Below are 17,783 nucleotides of genomic sequence, written 5' to 3'. Positions count from 1 at the left end.
CTCTGCGATCACTAATTATTCTAGTTCAGTAAGTTTTTTGTTCAGTAGTATTGTTTAATTATTTTCTGTTATTTTGTATTTTGAACAGATGCTCAAGAAGGCTATTAATAATGTCAGAAGAATGGCTTCTCATCCAACATTACCATATTGTAAGTTCAGTTTTGTTTAAAAAAAGAAAAAAGTTATCTAAAAATTATTTATTTGCTTATTGGCGCTGTTTCTTAGTATGCTTCTATTTTGTACTGGCACAGCAATCTATGTTTTAAAAGTTGCTTATAAGCCCTATTTTACTGAAACTATTTTTCATTTAAAAAAAAAATCATACTGGGCGATTTAGAATAGCCTTTAGAAACAGTGATATTTTTTATACCAAAAAGTACTGTATTTCTTTTTATTTGTGGCTTGGATGAAAGACAGTAGGAAAAAGATACATTATTATCTCCAAGTAAATAGCTTCGTATTTCAGTACCATCTAAATACAGTTCTTAATTAAATAATGAGTAAGTACAGTTCAATAAGGTTTGAATAGTACTGGTTTCAGTTTCAGTGGTACCCACTACTCCTACAGTATGTCAGGTACTATGGCACATATTGTGGCACTAGTTATTTTGAGGATGTTGTGAGCTGGTGTGAGATTTCTTAAAATTTTGGAAGAAACCTTCCTGCTCAACTGCTACACCACCTGTGAAAAGTCATGTAAATATTTTCTGTTGCAGACCTGACAGGTGCTCAAGATGGTAGTGTAAGAATGTTTGAATGGGGTCATGCACAGCAAATCACGTGTTTTCGGTCTGGTGGCAACTCAAGGGTAACTCGAATGAGATTCAATTACCAAGGAAATAAGGTAACTGGCAGAATGCTTCTGTACTTACCCTCTTCTCCCCCCCCCCCCCCCCCCCATATAATTGTAAGTTAGCAGAAACATCACATTCTTCAAATCTAAAGAAGTTTCTCTGAATTTTGGATAATTTATCTGTAATACATACATATGTATTTAATATATCTTTTTTCAGTTTGGAATTGTTGATGCTGATGGATATATAAGTTTATATCAAACAAATTGGAAATGTTGCCCACTTACTGGAACTTCACCTAAACCATATTTGGTAAGCTGAAAACTAACTTTGCTTCCATAAACTTGTGTTGTGCTCTTTTATTTCCGTCCCCCTTTAGAATAGTTAGGAGAGGGCAGGAATTGTGCTGATAACTAGTATTAATCAAGATTTAATAATATATTGTTGCCGTCCTGTGATCCGTATGACAGACAAGTTCTTAAATCCTAATCATACTTACTAAGTTACAGGGCAGAAAATGCAATGTTAGATCTGAAATAACTTTAATGTTCTTTGAGACTTGTCAATAATTGTCAACTGTTAATTAATTGTCAATAACGTAAGACTGGAAAGTATACTTCCATGAAAAATTAAGAGTATCAGAAGGTATACTCATACTTTTATATCCTGTGTTCTTTAAATTGTTTATGAAAAAGCTCACTTTCTTGAGTAAGTTTTACAATTTCATGCTTACACAAAATCAGTTTCTTTTTTAATTAATAATTTCTAAACTGCAATTTTTCAGACCTGGCAGTGTCATAACAAAACAGCCAATGACTTTGTTTTCATCAGTTCATCATCTTTGATAGCCACAGCAGGATTGTCTTCCGACAACAGGTAAGAACTGCTGTGATAATGCATAAAAATGAAGTAGTGCCATGTTTTCTCTCCTTTCCTCCCCTTCCCCCTCCTTTTTTTTGATGATTCTCCTTAAGCAGTTTAAAAGCAACATGTGTACTTCTGCTCTCTTTCTTTCTTTGTGGGAGGGGGAGAGATGCAATGTTTGCAGCTTAATTCCATGTGCCTATTAAAGGAGGTTCCGTAGGGAAGCACAAATCCTCTGTTCATACTGCACATGAGGAGGGGAAGCTGAGAGAGAGGTGCTGATCTCTTCTTCCTGGTATCCAGTGACAGGACATGTGGGAATGGTTCAAAGCTGTGCCTGGGGAGGTTCAGACTTCACATTAGGAAGCATTTCTTTACTGAGAGGGTGGTCAAACACAGGAACAGGCTTCCTAGAGAGGTGGTCGATGCTTTAAGCCTGTCAGTGTTTGAGGCATTTGGACGGTGCCCTTAACATGCTTTAACTTTTGGTCAGCCCTGAGTTGGTCAGGCAGTTGGACTAGATGATCATTCTAGGTCCCTTCCTACTGAACTATTCTATTCTATTCATATGAGCCTGTCTTAAATTATTTTTATAGATGTTGTGCATAGCTCTTCATTTTACACTTAATTTCTTAAGTTAATTTTGATCAAGAAATAGCAAAAACTGCTAACATTCGGGTGAATTCTGTTACAAAAGATTGTAATCTCAATATGAATCCTTTATGAGAATAACCAGTCGTAGAGGGAACATTCTTGCAGTGTATGTATGTATAACTATGAAAGTAATTTGAGGTCTGCCCAAAAGTAATCATTGAAAGTCTGTTTACAGTGTTTTTATGCCTGAAACAATCTTTTTAAGGGTCAGATGACTTTTCAAGTGTTCAAATTACTTTAGAACATTTCTCACTGAATTAAAACATATTTTTTCTACAGAAATATTTGTCTTTGGGATACTTTGGTTTCACCTACAAATAGCTTGGTGCATGGTAAGTAAAATACAACCAGCAAAACATTTGATCACACTAAAAATATATATGTGTGTATGCATCTGTCTTTATGGGAAAGTTATTGCAGGAAGTAATTTTAATATTAGCAGTAAAACATCTTTCACTGTCCTGTGTGAGTGCACCAGCAGGAATATAAAAACAGTTTCTTGAGAAATTATTTAGTGCTATACATAAATTATTGGTTTCATGGACATGAGCACTGTACTTTGCATACCTTGTATATTTGCACCACAAGAGCAGCCCCTGACAGCCAGACATCTGTAATTTCTGTTCCTTTTTAAAAGATTCTGAGCAACTCCAGCTTGTAGTGAGAAGACAATATCTGTAACACTGTCAAAACTACAGTTTTTAGCACAGTTATGAGATATGTATTTGCAGGATATGCATCCACACCCTTCCATGCAAGGTTCCTATGGCTGTGTCTGTACTTATAAATCAGAGAGGCCCCACTCAAAATTTATCAATTAAGTGTTAGACCAAATAATGGTAGTATAAAGATAGCATTGGTCACTTGCAGGATACATTATCTATTTGGAGAATGAGAGGACATGCTTTTTATGAACTGTTAAGTATTTCATTGCCTTTGTGAAAAATCCTATCCTCAGAGAAGCCATGATTATAAAACAGTTCTCTGAAGGTATGTATATGAATAAGCACACCAAATTTTCTAGAAAATATTCATTGATTTATTATTAATATATTGAACAAGCAGATGTACAAATAAGATCTCATAATTATATAGTAGTTTTCGGAGTTGAACTAAAATATTAAGTTACTGCTATATTTGTAAAGTAGTACATTTTTTCTTTTAAAGATTGTCCAGTTCTGTGACACTTCTATGTATTATGCCAAACACTGTGGAATGTTTTAAATGCTTTCTCTGTGTGTGTGTGTGTATAGGTATATACATACAGTATTACAAAAATGCTTTAGAAGAATTATTCCTATAAGTATGCTTTTTTGAGATGTAATAAATATTTAGCAGGGTTTCATTAACTTTATTACTAATATTTTGTTGCATTGGAAAAGAAATACATTTCAATATCTGAAATACAGAATTAGGCTCAGAGAGAGGAGTTGTGAACTCCTTGTAATTGAAGTGTGGTGAATGCTTAAGTGTATGTGTGAGACGCGTGGAATTTCTAAATGTAAATTTAGAGAACCCTTTGAACTACAAGTACAATATAGTACATGCCACGTGTTAGGATTCATAGCATCTAGTCTCAAACATACCGAGCTTTGTTCTGATAATTGTAATCTCCATTCACTTCCTCCACTCATTTGGGGGAGTAGGCATATCCAAACAAATGTGAAGAGCAGCAAATTAAAAGTAAAATAACCAGTGGAAACTTACAAGATATTTGGGCAAGTAATTTAGGAGGACATTTCTTATGGGAAACATATGCCTTAAAATAACAAGCATTAGAGAGTTTGAAAAGAATCTGCTTCTGGTCAAGGCTTAATAGTTTGTGATTACACGGGGATAGAAAGAAGGATATAATCTTTTTTTCATACAGATTGTAACTGCTTAATATGAGAATAATGCAACTTCAGGATGTCTGATGTGAACCTGGGCTTACATAGTGATACTGTAATAAATGGACTGGTTGTGGTCAATTGGATTACAGCATCAAAGTCACTGTTGCTACTGTCTTGAACCATTAGAGGTTGATGGAAAATTAAAGTTAGTACTGTGAAATTGAAGTTAGTACTGTGAGTTTATTTACTTTGCTTTGCTTTGGCTTTCAGCTTTTATTTGTCATGATAGTGGAGCAACTGTGCTAGCATATGCTCCAAAACATCAGCTGTTAATATCTGGAGGCAGAAAAGGCTTTACATGTATAATTGATCTTCGCCAAAAACAGCAGCAACAGTTACTCCAGAGTCATGATTCTCCAGTCAAAGCAATTGCTGTTGATCCTACAGAAGAGTATTTTGTCACAGGATCTGCTGAAGGCAACATAAAGGTATTAATGAGGGGGAGGGAGCAGAGAGATGAAGATGGTGATGATGTGTAAATTCAAAAAGAATCTTGCATAGGTGTGTACTAATCAGATATGTCATACGTTCTGCATTTGTTCTCAATTCTGACTTTCACATTTACTAATTCAGTTATGAAATGTTAGTCTTACCTTGCAGTCCTCCTTTTAGTTAGTCTTACCTTAGTCCCTGTATATATTCCTTATTATAGAAAATGAATATTAATATTCTATAACACTGTCATTACAGATTGCTACATTTCTTTTCTTCTACAGTTAGTGTCAGCAAAATGAATGCACAATGTAGTCCAATTTCTCCATGACTCACTACTGTTGAGTTTTAAGATCGTGGTAATTATCCTTATAAGAGATTGATGTTTGGATGTTTTTTCAGGTATGGAGTCTGTCTACATTTAATCTTCTTCACACTTTCATCAATGAGCATGCTCGACAGTCTCTCTTCAGAAACATTGGGACAGGAGTCATGCAAATTGAGACAGGACCAGCAAATCACATATTCTCCTGTGGTGCTGATGGAACAGTAAAGATGAGAATCTTGCCCAATAGATTCAGCCCTTTAAATGATGTGTTAAAAAATGATGTGAAATTTATGATCTAATATTTTTCTTAGAACAGTGTATAACATTCCCCTTCTGCCATCCCTGAAAATATTTTTCCTGGAACTAGCCAACAAAGCAGATATACAATGATAGCTTGTGCCACAAAGATGCTTCTTTTTATTTCTTTTTTTATTTCTTCCCCCCCCCCCCCCCCCCCCCCCATATTTATCGTCTGAAGCTTTTAGTCCCTGATGCACTGATGCCTTAAAGATTAACAGGGTCCTTCAGATTTTGATCATTGCCTAAAATAAAAACTATACACGACTCTGAATTATATACTTATAATATTATTAAGATGTTGCTGAAGTGGTTTACTCTTCCTTTTGAGGTAGTTACACTCCTACCTGGAGTGTACCATCTGGGCATGGCCTCTGCTTATATTCAACACCAAGCCGCCTTCTAAAAGCAGGTCCGTCCAGATGGAAGCCTTAGATAATGTTACTCTTTCACTGTGGCAACCATAACTGTCTCTCTTCTCAACTTTAGTCAGCCAACAACAAAAATTTATACCTATGTGTAGAAGAGAAACAAAGCCTGTATGAGTAGATACTCCTGGCCATGCAAGCATTCATATAATGAGCCACTGTCTGTCTCCATTCCTGGAATCCAGGCTGTTTACCTCTCTAACTTGCCTGATCTCCTTCCTCTGATCTAGGGTATAAGAAACTGAAGGATGTTCTGTAACTTGTCTTCTGTTCTATAGCTTGAATCACTGCCATCAGGATGGCAGGCTTACCTTTTGAAAATAAATATATTTTTAACCCTGAACACTCCCTTTACAAAAATATGTAAATATTAATGGATATCTTCCTAGTAAAATAGTCAAGATTATGTGTGAAGCTTTAGTCTTGATCAAAAAGATCCAGGAAGATACTGCTTTAGGATATGGCACTAGAATTTCTTCAAAGAATATTTATTTACATGTCTGTAGAGGAAAATGTAAGAATAAATTATTTTATTTTTTCCAATAAGACTTTTATTTAGCCCAAAGATACTCAGTTCATTCTTAGCACTTATGTTCTTGTTTGTCTGCTTTTCCTAATTACTTTAAAAAAGGAAAGAGGAAAAAAGTTCAACAGCAAAGTACTTTAATACTGTCAGTCTTTGTACTGTATGTTTACATCTGGTGTAAAATGAAAGAAAAAAATTTTGAAAAGCATAGATGGATTTTTTTGCCAAAATATTAAACTGCGTAACTTAAATGTTTGACCAAATTATTAATGCACAAAGCCTTTACTTTTTTTTTTTATTCAGCTAAAAACTCTTCCTGTAAGTATTTTGGTTTACTTTTCCTGACTTGAGAGCTTGACAAAGGTTTAATTTGTAAACTAGATGTGAGGCTGGATTACTTGAATGCCAATGGTGTACTTTTTGCTAAAAGATATTTTGTGAAATATAGCACCAAGATATTAACTGTAAAATAAACTTGTCAAATTAGGAACTATGGGGATAAATAAAGCATAGCAGAAATGAAGGGCTTGTAAAACGAACTTTGTAACATTCTCAGGATGCTTTTATCTTAAGAATATAAAATTGTTTAAAAAGATTTTGTAAAATGTATTAAGGTCATTTTAAATGTATGTTTTGCAAGTTGCAGTGCAAACACTATGAAGGTTTTTATGCACATAACCTGAATTTTCAAATTGTGCAATAAAAAGAATGTGAATATTTTGCCATGAAGAAACATGTGACAGCATTTCAAACTGGTACAGCTGTTCAGTGATCAATTGTAATTGTTCTTCCACAACACTTATAGATTGAAATCAAAATTGATATCAAAACAGTTTAAGTACAGTGATGGACCAGAAAAGTGACTGACTAAAAGTGGCACCACCTTACAAAACAGACTTGCCCAATGCATATGTCCTATCTGCTCAGTGACTTTCTAATATTCCTTATTCTTATGAAAGAAGGAAAACAATGGACTTAACAGTAGCACACTCCTTGAGAATCAACTGAAACCCTGACTTTGTAGCTGCTTATATACATGCGTTAGTTTTATGCACCCACTGAACTAACAAAGTTACATTCAGAAAAGGAAAATGTGCAAAAATCATGGCAACATTATATAATGTCCTCGATGTTTTGTCCTTAAATATTTATATCTCATTAGCTTTAATATTTCAGGCTCAGTTTATTGTACTGGCAATCACAAAAAGCTGTCTTATCATCTGTGAACTGAGCAGATTTTATATGTCATTTGCCAAGATGTACAATGTTGTCATTTTTCTGAGTAGAGCTGCACTATGAATAATCCTGGCAAACTTACGCTTATACCAGAAAAGTACTGACTGTGAGCAGGCATTTTCAATAATGTTTATAGTTACAATAAGCTACTCTCAAAACTAAATCATGTAAAATCACAATGTATTTGCCACACCATCATAATCTTTCCAATAAATCCTGCAGAAACTCGACTTTCTAAAATCCCATGTTGCTGCTACTTCATTTACAAATCAGTTGTTTGCTTGTATAATGTTCATTGATGTTTAACAATTATTGTAAGTCAAATTATTGGTAGCTTTCTTGTAATTATGGAATCAAAATTAAGTAACTCCTGTTTGTATCTGAAACTTTTAAAGGGACACTCTCAACTTTAGATCTTGTCATTGGGGAAAAACTAAACTCAGAACTCTTCCAGGTGTTGCCCTTAACCAACTTCCACTGAATTTCGTCCTCCAGCAATTGATGCTTTCTCCCTGTTGCCATGGAAGTTACTCAAACAGAAGGGTAATAGTGGCTACCTAGGGTTCTGTGCTTGAAGTAGCCATGTGCACAAATTTAAGTTAAAATTTGCATTTACCAGTGCTTAATCAACAATAAGTCCATGTCCAGAGAAAATAACTTCACTTGTAGTTGATAATGTCCCTTTTAAATACCATAGACTAGCAGTTGTGACTTGTGTTTGTCTATGTAGCAATAGATAATGCAATCAGAGTGTGTCATTCTTGTGTTGCTAATTGATTCAGTTACCTCAAACAGATGTATGATCCCAGTTCTTTACTGTTACTTTAGTAACTTGTGAGAGTTAGAACTCTGGCCATCTGGGTACTTAAACTGGCTTGCTGTGTGACTTTTAATCAGAAAATTTTCAGCTGACAGCTGATGTTGCAGGATGTTTATGGAGAAAGATGGAGAGTGGAATAGATGCAGATTTTGTACCATGCTGCTGTGGCACAAGGTGAGCTTATACATGTTCTACTGTGTTTTAGGAACCTCGCCACCAGTTACAGGAAATAAACTGTTAAGATATCGTACATTAGGTACCACTCCCTTCCTCTTAAGAGCACTCAGTGTTAGATTAGTTGCAATAGGTATGAAAAAAGCAACAGTGATTAAAAGGAAATAAGTTTGGAGATGGTATGTTCTCCAAGGTAATTTTTTCAGATGTTTATTTTTACTAAAAATAGCAAAACCACCTCTAATGGCAGGTTCAGCACACTGATCAAACTACTTTCTATAAAATAAAGATATTGATTTACCAAGTTTCTTGGTGTTTCTTATTCCCCCCCCATCTCTAGCTCTAAAATCTGCATAGTTTTGATCTTTCTCCTTCCCTGTGTTTTTTTTAATGCCTTCGTTTTCATGCCTTAGCATTTCCTTGTAGTAGCTTTTTGATGTTTTGGGGGTTTGTGTGTGGTGGTTTTGGTTTTTTGGTGTTTTTTGTTTGTTTGTTTGTTTTTTGGTGGTTTTTTTTAATTCAATGTGTAACTAATGAATTAATGTTTAATTCAATGTGTAACAGTTCTAAGTTATATCTCAGTGGAATGGTGGTGATGGTGCTTTCTGCCATTTTCTCCCGTAACTTTTTTAACCCCTTGTCTGTTTCCTTTAAACTTGAAAGCCTGTGACGGTCTTGAAGAACTCCACCTCTCTAATTTCCCACCCCTAGAAGAGAGACAAAGATGAGTGCCCCTGCTCTAGTTACACAGTAGGCAGCAAGCTGCCGCCAACATTAAAAATACCTCAACATACAGCTCCGTAGAACGAAAGAACAATTTTCTTTGGGCTTTGCCCTTGCAGTAATCGTACCTCCTCCTTCGGTAGCGAAGCAGGGAAAGAAGCAAAGAAAAGAAGTACTGTAACTCCAGCGCCGAGGCTGAGGTTTCCTTTGCGGGCGTACTTAACCCCCTCTTGTCCACCTGATGCTCCTCTCCTCTCCTCTCCACCGCCTGCCGCTGTGCCCATCCGCCTGCCGCCCGCGTTTCCCCGTGGCTGGACGAGCTGCTTGCCTAGGTGGGGGGAGGCGGCGGGCCAGGCTGCGCGCCGCGGGGTCTGCCCGGCCTTCCCCCTCCCCTCCCGCCCCGGGGCGAGCGGCGGCGCCGGGCCGCGGAGGGCAGAGCCGCCCCTCTCCGCCCGCCGGGGCCGCGCCCCGCCCCGCGGCGCGGGGAGCCGGGGCTGCCTCTGCCGCGCCCGCACCGCCTCGGCAGCGCCGCTCCCGCCGCTCCCGCCGCCAGCCCCGGGGAGGCGCCGCCGCCCCCGCCCCGCGCCCACACAGTAAGTGCCGCCGCTCCCCGGCGGGGTCCCGCTCCCGCTCCCGCTCCCGCCGCGCCGGCAGCCCCTTCCCCTGCGCGCCGGCGGAAGGAGTGGCCGAGCGCCGCAGCCCCGCCGCGGCCGGGCCGGCCCGCGCCCGGCGGCGCCTCAGCGGCAGGGCGGGCTGGGGCCTGGCAGCCCGCCGGTGCCCCTGCAGCCTCCCCGCCGGGGGGACGGCCGTCGGGGCCTGGCTGCCCGGCGGCCGCAGGTGGCGGACCCCGGGGCAGAGCTGGGCTCCCGGCGCCGCCCCGGAGTTACTCAGGTTTCAGTGTGGGGGGCGAAATGCGGTGGCCGGGGCGGAACTCGGGAAGCCCCCGCGGGGCCGGGGCCGGGGCCGGGGCGCGCCGCTGCCGCCTTCTGCCCCGAGGGCTCTCGGCGCTGCGGAGCCCCGGCACCACTCGGAGCGGGTCTCCAGGTGGGAGCTGCCCGAAAGCGCTCACGTTGAGAGTTTCGTCACGCAAAAATGTATATGGGTGAAAGCTGTGCATGGGTTTCTGTTTGGGGGAGCCTAACTGTCCGTCTCCCCTCTGTCGCTCCTGCCGGGCGGCGGGGCAGTTTTCTGCTTTTTTCTGAAATATTTCTGCTTTCGCCCGGAGTGAGCCGTCGCCCTCGTCAGGGTGTGCTTGGCGACGCACAAAACAGATCTGTAGCTCTTGAGGCAGAGGCAACAAGTGTGGTAACGCAGCTGAATTCTGCATGGCGCTGCTAAAAGACAAACTTTTCTGAGATACGTGAGTTTGGTTTTGAAACACTACTAGCAAAGATTCTGCCAGTAGAATTAATTTGTATCTTATTTACGCACTGCTAATTAAATAAGAGAGACCATGGTTCAGTGTGGGCTTTTCCTATTTGGAAACCTGGACGGTCAGACTTTCCATGTTGGAGGTCTGCATGTCTCCAGAGGTGCATGTTTGCAATGTTATTTGACCACACATATGCTCTGGCAAAGCAAAATGCGGCCCAAATGATGTTTCACTCTGCACGTGTCTTGTTTCGGTTATGCTCCTTTGCAAATTATTTCGTGTAACTGACTACTGAAACTACTCACGTTACAAACTGCCCGGTCAAAACTTCTCCGAGAAGTTGGATACACCAGATGAGGAGCTGTCGATTGCACTCGCTGGCTGGGTAGACTGTTGCCAGCTCTGCTTATCTCTTGTCAGCTCTAAATAGGAAATTTGCTTTGAAAGAGCACTGATAACAGAGCTGAGCGCTTGCAGCCCTCGCAACAGCAGACTAGCTTTTTGGTTGCCACAGATCACGGGTCTGGTCTGAAAAGCATCCCTGGTCTGAACCTAATTGCTCATGGGCATCGCTGTGAGATCCAGAGTTACCATTCTTTATTGGCAGACCCAAGGCAGGTATCGCAGGGGCAGCACAGGCCAGGCTGTGCCGTGTCTGTACAGGCACTGTGCCTAGACAGAGTCCTGGTCCTGCACTCCGTTCCCGTCCCTGTCGTGGGAAGCACGTTAGATTAGATGGATGTTGTTTAAAAACATAGGAAAAGCTATTGACACTGCGTATTGCTTATAACTCTTCGATTTAATGGCTTTTGGTGGGAATCTCTATTTCTTTGTGGTGGAAGTTTCTGATTATTATTTCTACCTTGCAGTGATTAACGAGCATTTTAGTAAACTTTGGAGACAGTGCAGATCTGAGCTATTATCACTTGAAATTAGGCTGAATGCATTTCCTTCCTTATCATGCTACTTTTGTTGCCATGTATTAATAACGCAAAAAATGTAACATAATGTCTTTCAGACCTCAAAGTTTTAACTTAAATAAACAAGCACATGATGCATGTACTGCCATTACAGGAACAAGATACATTTTTACCTTTGCCTCATTTAAAAAAATGATAATGAGGAAGAGAAAAAAACATCCTCAAGGGAATGAGCTACTCAGGTATTAGGAGGAAGTGTTTGGATGTTCCTCACTTCTTCATCCCAGAGGTCTGTTTTCTAAGAGGTGGGAGTCATCTGCTGTCTGTCAAATAAACTGCTTAAAAGTTTCCTGAGGCTCTAAACAGGAATTAGTAGGAAAATAAAATCCGGAGAGAAAGAGTTTTGCAGTGGAAGGAGGTCCAAGACCTTTATTTGGAAGACAGAATTTGGTGAACTTGGAACATGCATAGAAGCAGGAAGAAGGAACTAAAATGTTCTAGTACATTTACATACTTATTTTCATTTAACCTGAAAGCAAATTTCAAATGGAATACTATCAAAATAAAAGTTACGGCACGCATCTTTGCAGGAGCACAAAACAGTGAGGCTTGAAAGTCACTTGCTGTTTGCCCTGACAACAGGAAGCTGCTCATTTCCATTAAATAGTAGCTAGCCTAATCTGACTAAACCTAGATTTCAGTGTACTTTGGGGCTTAATTTGCCTATTTTGAGTTTTCTTTAAATAGTTGCTGCTAGGTGAAGAATAATAATTGCTGCTTCAAATGGCTGAGGAAATAAACAAACGGTTGAGAAATCTCAACCTTGGTCAACTTCTTATTTCAGTATGTCAAGGCAAGTCCTTCAAGTGATGGACGGTAAAATTCCTAGTAATCTTTAAAGAAAAAATCCTTAATAAAATTAATAAAATCCTTAATAACATCCTTAATAAAATTCTTAATAATCTCTAAAAATATTAATGCATCCTTACAAATTATTTTTATAGAAATAACAAAAGTACTGAATAACTAAGTATGGTATGTAAACACTAGCTGGTTTGAGAGAAGTTACATCTTTATGATGAATTTTCTTCCAGGTTGCAGATGTTCACTCTTGAGTTTACCACTTAATAGAGGTTTCGGCCTAGAATTTCCCTTTAATTTTTTTATTAATTCTTATACATGAACAGTAAAAAGATAAAAAGGAAAAAAAGTTACCAAGTGATATCTGTTATGATCATAACACTGGATATTTCCATATAAATTACCTGCTTAATCTAAATGGTTGGTAGTATGTTTTCCATAGTTTTTACTGTATTGATTACCTTCTAGCAGCTTTGACTACTGTCTGTGTAAGTTTGGTTCATAGCTTCTTACAGCAATGAGATATAATACAAGGCATTTGGACTGTACTTTGTTTCCTTTATTTATTTATTTTTTTAAAAAATCCTTTGTAGGTACTTTTCTTGCCATTTCTTGTGTTTTCCCACCTTTAGGCAGATCATTCAAAATACTTTCCTCTTCCCTCACTGACAAATTTCTTATGCTTTAAGTTAGCTTTTGTGGATCAGAGTGATCTGATGAACAAAACAACATTTAACTGAAAATTAAGTATATAGGAATAATTTTTCTCAGAGGGAAAGCATCCCTTGTATACGGTATATCTTGAACAAGCATCAAGACATGTTCCAGTGATATGTATCTCAATTTAACAAATTCTAGTACTCTTGTCTGTTGTTTGGAGTATCGATACACAGAATGTGGTGCTCCAGGAGCTGATGATTTAATGGCAAAGTAACTTTGGCACTTTTTAGGGTTCATTTGGGGTTTTTTTGTGTCTATATGCTCACAGCCATGAGCAGCCATGTTGTCTGTTTGATCTGTAATAGAAATTTTTATTTTTAACATTGTTAAACTGTGATGTAGCAGAAAATCTAGTCCTCTTTATTTAAGACTGATTTCATAATCAAAGAAAGTGAGTATGGCTTGAAATTAGTTACTTTTTTTTTTCCCCTTATGCCTCCAGCATCTTCAGATCATAAGACCCAGAATAAATGTTTTGTGTGGTCAAGCAGAAGTTAAGATGGCATTTTGTCAGTTAAGCAAGTGAGCAAGAAGTTTCACTCGGCATTTTTACATTCTCTTTCTCGAGTAATGCGTTGCTCAAACCAGAATTTCCTTTTTTAACTTTAAGATAGACTGACCTCACCCCCACTGAGAAGTTTGAGCTTTGTGTCCTGAGATTGAGGTATGTAATTTGCAGAGCAGTAGCACATGCCTGTTTCATTAGCATCTCTAACAAGTCTCAAAGAAGGGGAAGAGTACAGAATACACAATTTAAAATAGAAGCTGATGATCATGTGCTTCAGGTGCTATTTTCTGAACTGATCATTGACACTGTCGCTTTGAGACAAAACATCACTTCTTTCTTTTTCTTTATTTCACTGTGATGGGTCCTGGGATCTCTGCAGCAGCCTTGAATTTAGTAAGGCAGGTGTGTGAGGTGGAGTATCAAACAAAATACATACCCTTAAAATGATGTAAGTTAAAGCTATTCCTTAATGTCAATTCTGTTTTTGTTTAGAAACTCAGACAGTGAAAAGTAAGTGTCTCGGCTCTTGAGCAAATCTTACAGGGACTTCAGAGTTGTTACATGCCTTTTAGATGATAAAACCATTAGTTGGCATTGGTAAGTTAATAAGATGTATGTTGAGGATTAAGTCCAGAAGATATCAGTACCAAAATCTGCATTTCTTTAAATGCTTTCTCGCTAACTAAAAGCATATCTCCTAATAGGTGAATTTTAGTATTAAATATGCCTGGCTTAATCCAAGATCTCATTTTTCTTCCAGAAATAGGGTTGGGTATTTTTAAATATCTATATTTAAATATTTTGAAGTTCAGTTTATAGGATCAACAAAACTAGACATGTTAAAACCCAGCATTTTCTTCCAATTTATGGAATAATGCAGTGAAGAATACCATAGTGTTATCGTATGGAAATCAGGCTGGGTGCAGTCGTTGCCAATGGTAGTTATTTGGTTACATATCTGACCATGAGTGATAGTTGTTAAATCATCTGGACAAGGTGTGTGTGACCAATGGGCCGGGCTCTCGACATCTGCAGCAGTGTATTTGGCTTGTTTTGTGTTTGTGTCTGGAGGCCCCAGAATTCAGAATGAACTGGTGGGAATGATGTTTGGCATATGAATTTGGTATTTATTCCCTGGATTAATAGCAAAATTTTTATTATGTGGTGTGCTTAAGCCTTCCTCAACGAATGGCTTAATTTTTGCTTTAGTATTGCAGCTTTATGGGAGCATGTGTGAATGCTGTGCCCTTGCTAAGGAGCTAATCTTGAGAGCAATTCCGGAAACGGGAGAGCAAATCAAAGTGTTTTAAGCAAAAGTGGCTGGTGTTCGATAGTTGAAGATTTTAAATGACACTTTGTTTTAGTGTCTTCATCTGATATTTATAATCCAGCTTTCTGCTAATCAAATATTTTTATAGAGACAATATGGTTTTGCTTGTTTGGTGGTTTGTCTGCAAAAGTTACTGGGGCTCAAATATATCCAAGACTGGCTGTCCTAAGTAGCTGAACTGAAGAAAAACCTGTAACTATAGTCCATGTTATTCCTCTATGTAGCAAATATGTGTAAAAGGATAGAATATATTAAACTGTAAGGTACTGAGAAGTAGGAAAAGAAGCTCTAAACTGAGAAAGCATACCTGCACATGGTTATCTCCAAACATGTTTGTCTCTTGAGGTTTGAAGTTGAATACCTACTTTGTGAAGGAAATAAAAAACCTCTGGTTACCAGTAACTGATTTTCAAGCCCTCTATCCTCTCCAGCATACATATGACACACAGTTAACGTCATAAAATCAGTTGTCTTGAAAGGCATTTTAAGTAATAAAGTAATAAGTGATCCAGGAAGGCAAAGAAAATCTTTCATCCATTAAGGAAAAAAATGTTTAAGAAGGAGATAATAATTTTATTTGAAGACATGATAAAGTGGAGTTTATGAAACAAAATGCTACCCCATTTCAGTGATTGACTGGGAAATATGAAGTCTGTAACCACTCTGATTCTCCATGAAGATGAATTTCTCTTTAGTTTCTAGCTGAAGTAAGTTGTTTTGGACCCAATTCCCAATATAGCAGTATCGGCCACTTCCAATTTGATGGGTAATACTGAGCTATCAAAAGTATGTTAGCATTACTGCAGAATATTATACTTGCCTGAAGAACTTGTTTTACCTACAAGTACAGCTGAAGTTCTGGAAGTTAATCTGGATATCCTGAAAAAAAGAGATTAAAAGTAGGTTTCAGGTGATGAGGAGCGTTCTCTGTCAGCAGTCTTTTGGGTGCATGTGCTAGCTAGCACGCCAGGAGTGAATATATTGCTGCTGTCACTCAGTCCTAAAAGAAAAAAAACCTTAACTTCCTGCTTTCTCTAGTTTTGCAGAAATCTAAGACATAAGCAAGTCATTGGTGTCACTGAACATAAATAGCGAAATGCTCCTAAAATATGATTCAACTTTTTTGTTACAATGTCTGAAGTAAATAAGTGCCTCTTGACTTACTGAAATCTTTCTAGTGTTATTTTTATACAAATAATAATGAAGACGGTTTTGGTGCTGCTTTGCTCTGAGGAATGAAAAGGAAGTTGCTGCTGTGTTAATTACTGTGAAGCAATGAAGCAATCTGTTTTTAGAGCTCTCGCTGGTATATTGTCGTTAACTAATCTGAAATATGTAGCTAAAACATAGCTCCATCTTTCTCAAAGCATTTCACAGATTTTTAGATAGCATGGTTTCAGAATGTTGTAGAGAAATACTAATTGGTACTGGAAGGTACCTGTGACTTTCTGACTCATCTGCTGCAGAAGGTACTCTCCAAGTGGTGAGTATGTGCAGGCATAAAAAAACTAGATAAGGTAAGTATAGTTAAATAGCCTGTAATTAAGCTCTGATTGTTGAGCCAATTTAGAGTATTCATAATTAGATATGTGTTCATTTGTGATTTCTTCCATTTCTTGGTAGAAGAGAATTTGTTTTATACATTTGCTTAGCCTATTTTCTTTAGTGTATTGAAGTAATTTTCAAGTCCTGTGGAGGAACCTTTGTCCACCTTCAGCTCATCCCACATCCCTCTTCCTCAACTGGGAACACAAACTCTGAATTTTATCAGCTGCACTTCAGCTGAATTTCGTATTTCAAGCTTCTTTACAAGGTGAAACAAAAATCAACAAAAATTATTCAGCAAATTTATTTTTAAAAATTCCAACTCATCTTCATGTTTTATAGTCAATAAATGTTGTTATTAAGATTTTGTCTAATCCTGCTATGTATAATACTGTCTTTATGACTAACTACAGAATTGTTTTATTGAAAAAAAAAAAAAATCCCCTTCTGAGGATACCTACTTAGAGCTTTATGTCCTTGATATATTTTAATTGTTGAGTTTATATTAAGGAAAATAATTTGCTACTGTTGGGCCTCCAACTTGTAGTGTTCAGGATTCCAGACATAAAACCTGTCTCTCAAGTAGTCTAGACTTGGTCTTACTTATGCTATTGCTAGCACTTTTAGCTGTGTTATCTTTTTGGCATGATTGGAATGATTTTGTAAACAGCTAGGGGGGGTTTAGTGGCATGTGGAACTTAATTATGCTTTTTATGAGATTAAAAAAGTAGAAGCCTTTTGCATAAGATACAGGGAAGAAAAGAATAGTGTAAATGGAGGGTAGAGCAAGAGAGACAAAGCTGAGCTTGTTTTAGGAGCCTTGAAGTTTGCTTAACCGTCCAAAACTTTGCAAGTCAAGTTAGAAAAAAGCAGTTGATAACCTTTATCTTTAGCTGTTTGGCTATGGCTATTATTACAGTGAAATGTGGAATAATACAGCTCAAGGACTTTTTGTATCTGTGCTGTTCTTGAAATTTTTGTGTAACAAAAGTCATCACTGCATTTTTGTGTAACAATGGAGAAGCTGTGTTATTTTATTTTACTGTTAACCTTGTGATGCAAACTGACTTTCTTGCAGAGAGCTAAAGGACAGATCTGCATTGGTGGGATGATAGGTTTAATATTTCATATTTTCCCCCCATAAGTTCTTATAAGTTAATAAAAGCAATTATATAAAATACATGAGGTTCATTTGTGGGGATATCTCCTGCTGAAGTCTCAAGTGGGTTCAGGATGAGTGTAGCAAAGTTTTTTGGAACATCTTCCTGTGGTTTCCAGGAGTTTCAGAATAATTTAAACACACTGAGGGGAAGCTAAAGGCTTTTCTCTGTTTGACTGCAGTTTTCTTTTCTTGTATCA

The 17,783-nt window shown here is 38.1% G+C and overlaps 2 protein-coding genes across 6 annotated transcripts in view; both read left to right on the top strand.

Annotated features, from left to right (window-relative positions):
- DMXL1 (Dmx like 1) overlaps positions 1-8,743 on the top strand; it is an 84,799-nt gene extending 76,056 nt beyond the window's left edge. For all 5 annotated transcript variants that reach the window (XM_072860451.1, XM_072860448.1, XM_072860449.1 and 2 more), the window contains 7 exons: positions 89-149; positions 717-844; positions 1,014-1,106; positions 1,579-1,670; positions 2,592-2,644; positions 4,415-4,632; positions 5,039-8,743. In XM_072860451.1, coding sequence (XP_072716552.1) covers positions 89-149; positions 717-844; positions 1,014-1,106; positions 1,579-1,670; positions 2,592-2,644; positions 4,415-4,632; positions 5,039-5,263 — 870 coding nt within the window. In that variant the 3' untranslated portion in view covers positions 5,264-8,743. The remainder of the gene's footprint in view (positions 1-88; positions 150-716; positions 845-1,013; positions 1,107-1,578; positions 1,671-2,591; positions 2,645-4,414; positions 4,633-5,038) is intronic.
- A 900-nt stretch (positions 8,744-9,643) lies between these two features.
- The window catches only part of TNFAIP8 (TNF alpha induced protein 8), a 66,100-nt gene continuing 57,960 nt past the window's right edge, over positions 9,644-17,783 (top strand). Inside the window, exon 1 of the mRNA XM_072860442.1 lies at positions 9,644-9,761. Coding sequence (XP_072716543.1) covers position 9,761 — 1 coding nt within the window. The 5' untranslated portion in view covers positions 9,644-9,760. The remainder of the gene's footprint in view (positions 9,762-17,783) is intronic.

Source organism: Ciconia boyciana, chromosome 4 (assembly GCF_034638445.1).
Source record: "Ciconia boyciana chromosome 4, ASM3463844v1, whole genome shotgun sequence".
Taxonomy (NCBI): Eukaryota; Metazoa; Chordata; class Aves; order Ciconiiformes; family Ciconiidae; genus Ciconia; species Ciconia boyciana.
The sequence above is the reverse complement of the archived record's forward strand: the minus strand, read 5'-3'. Positions and strand labels throughout refer to the sequence as shown.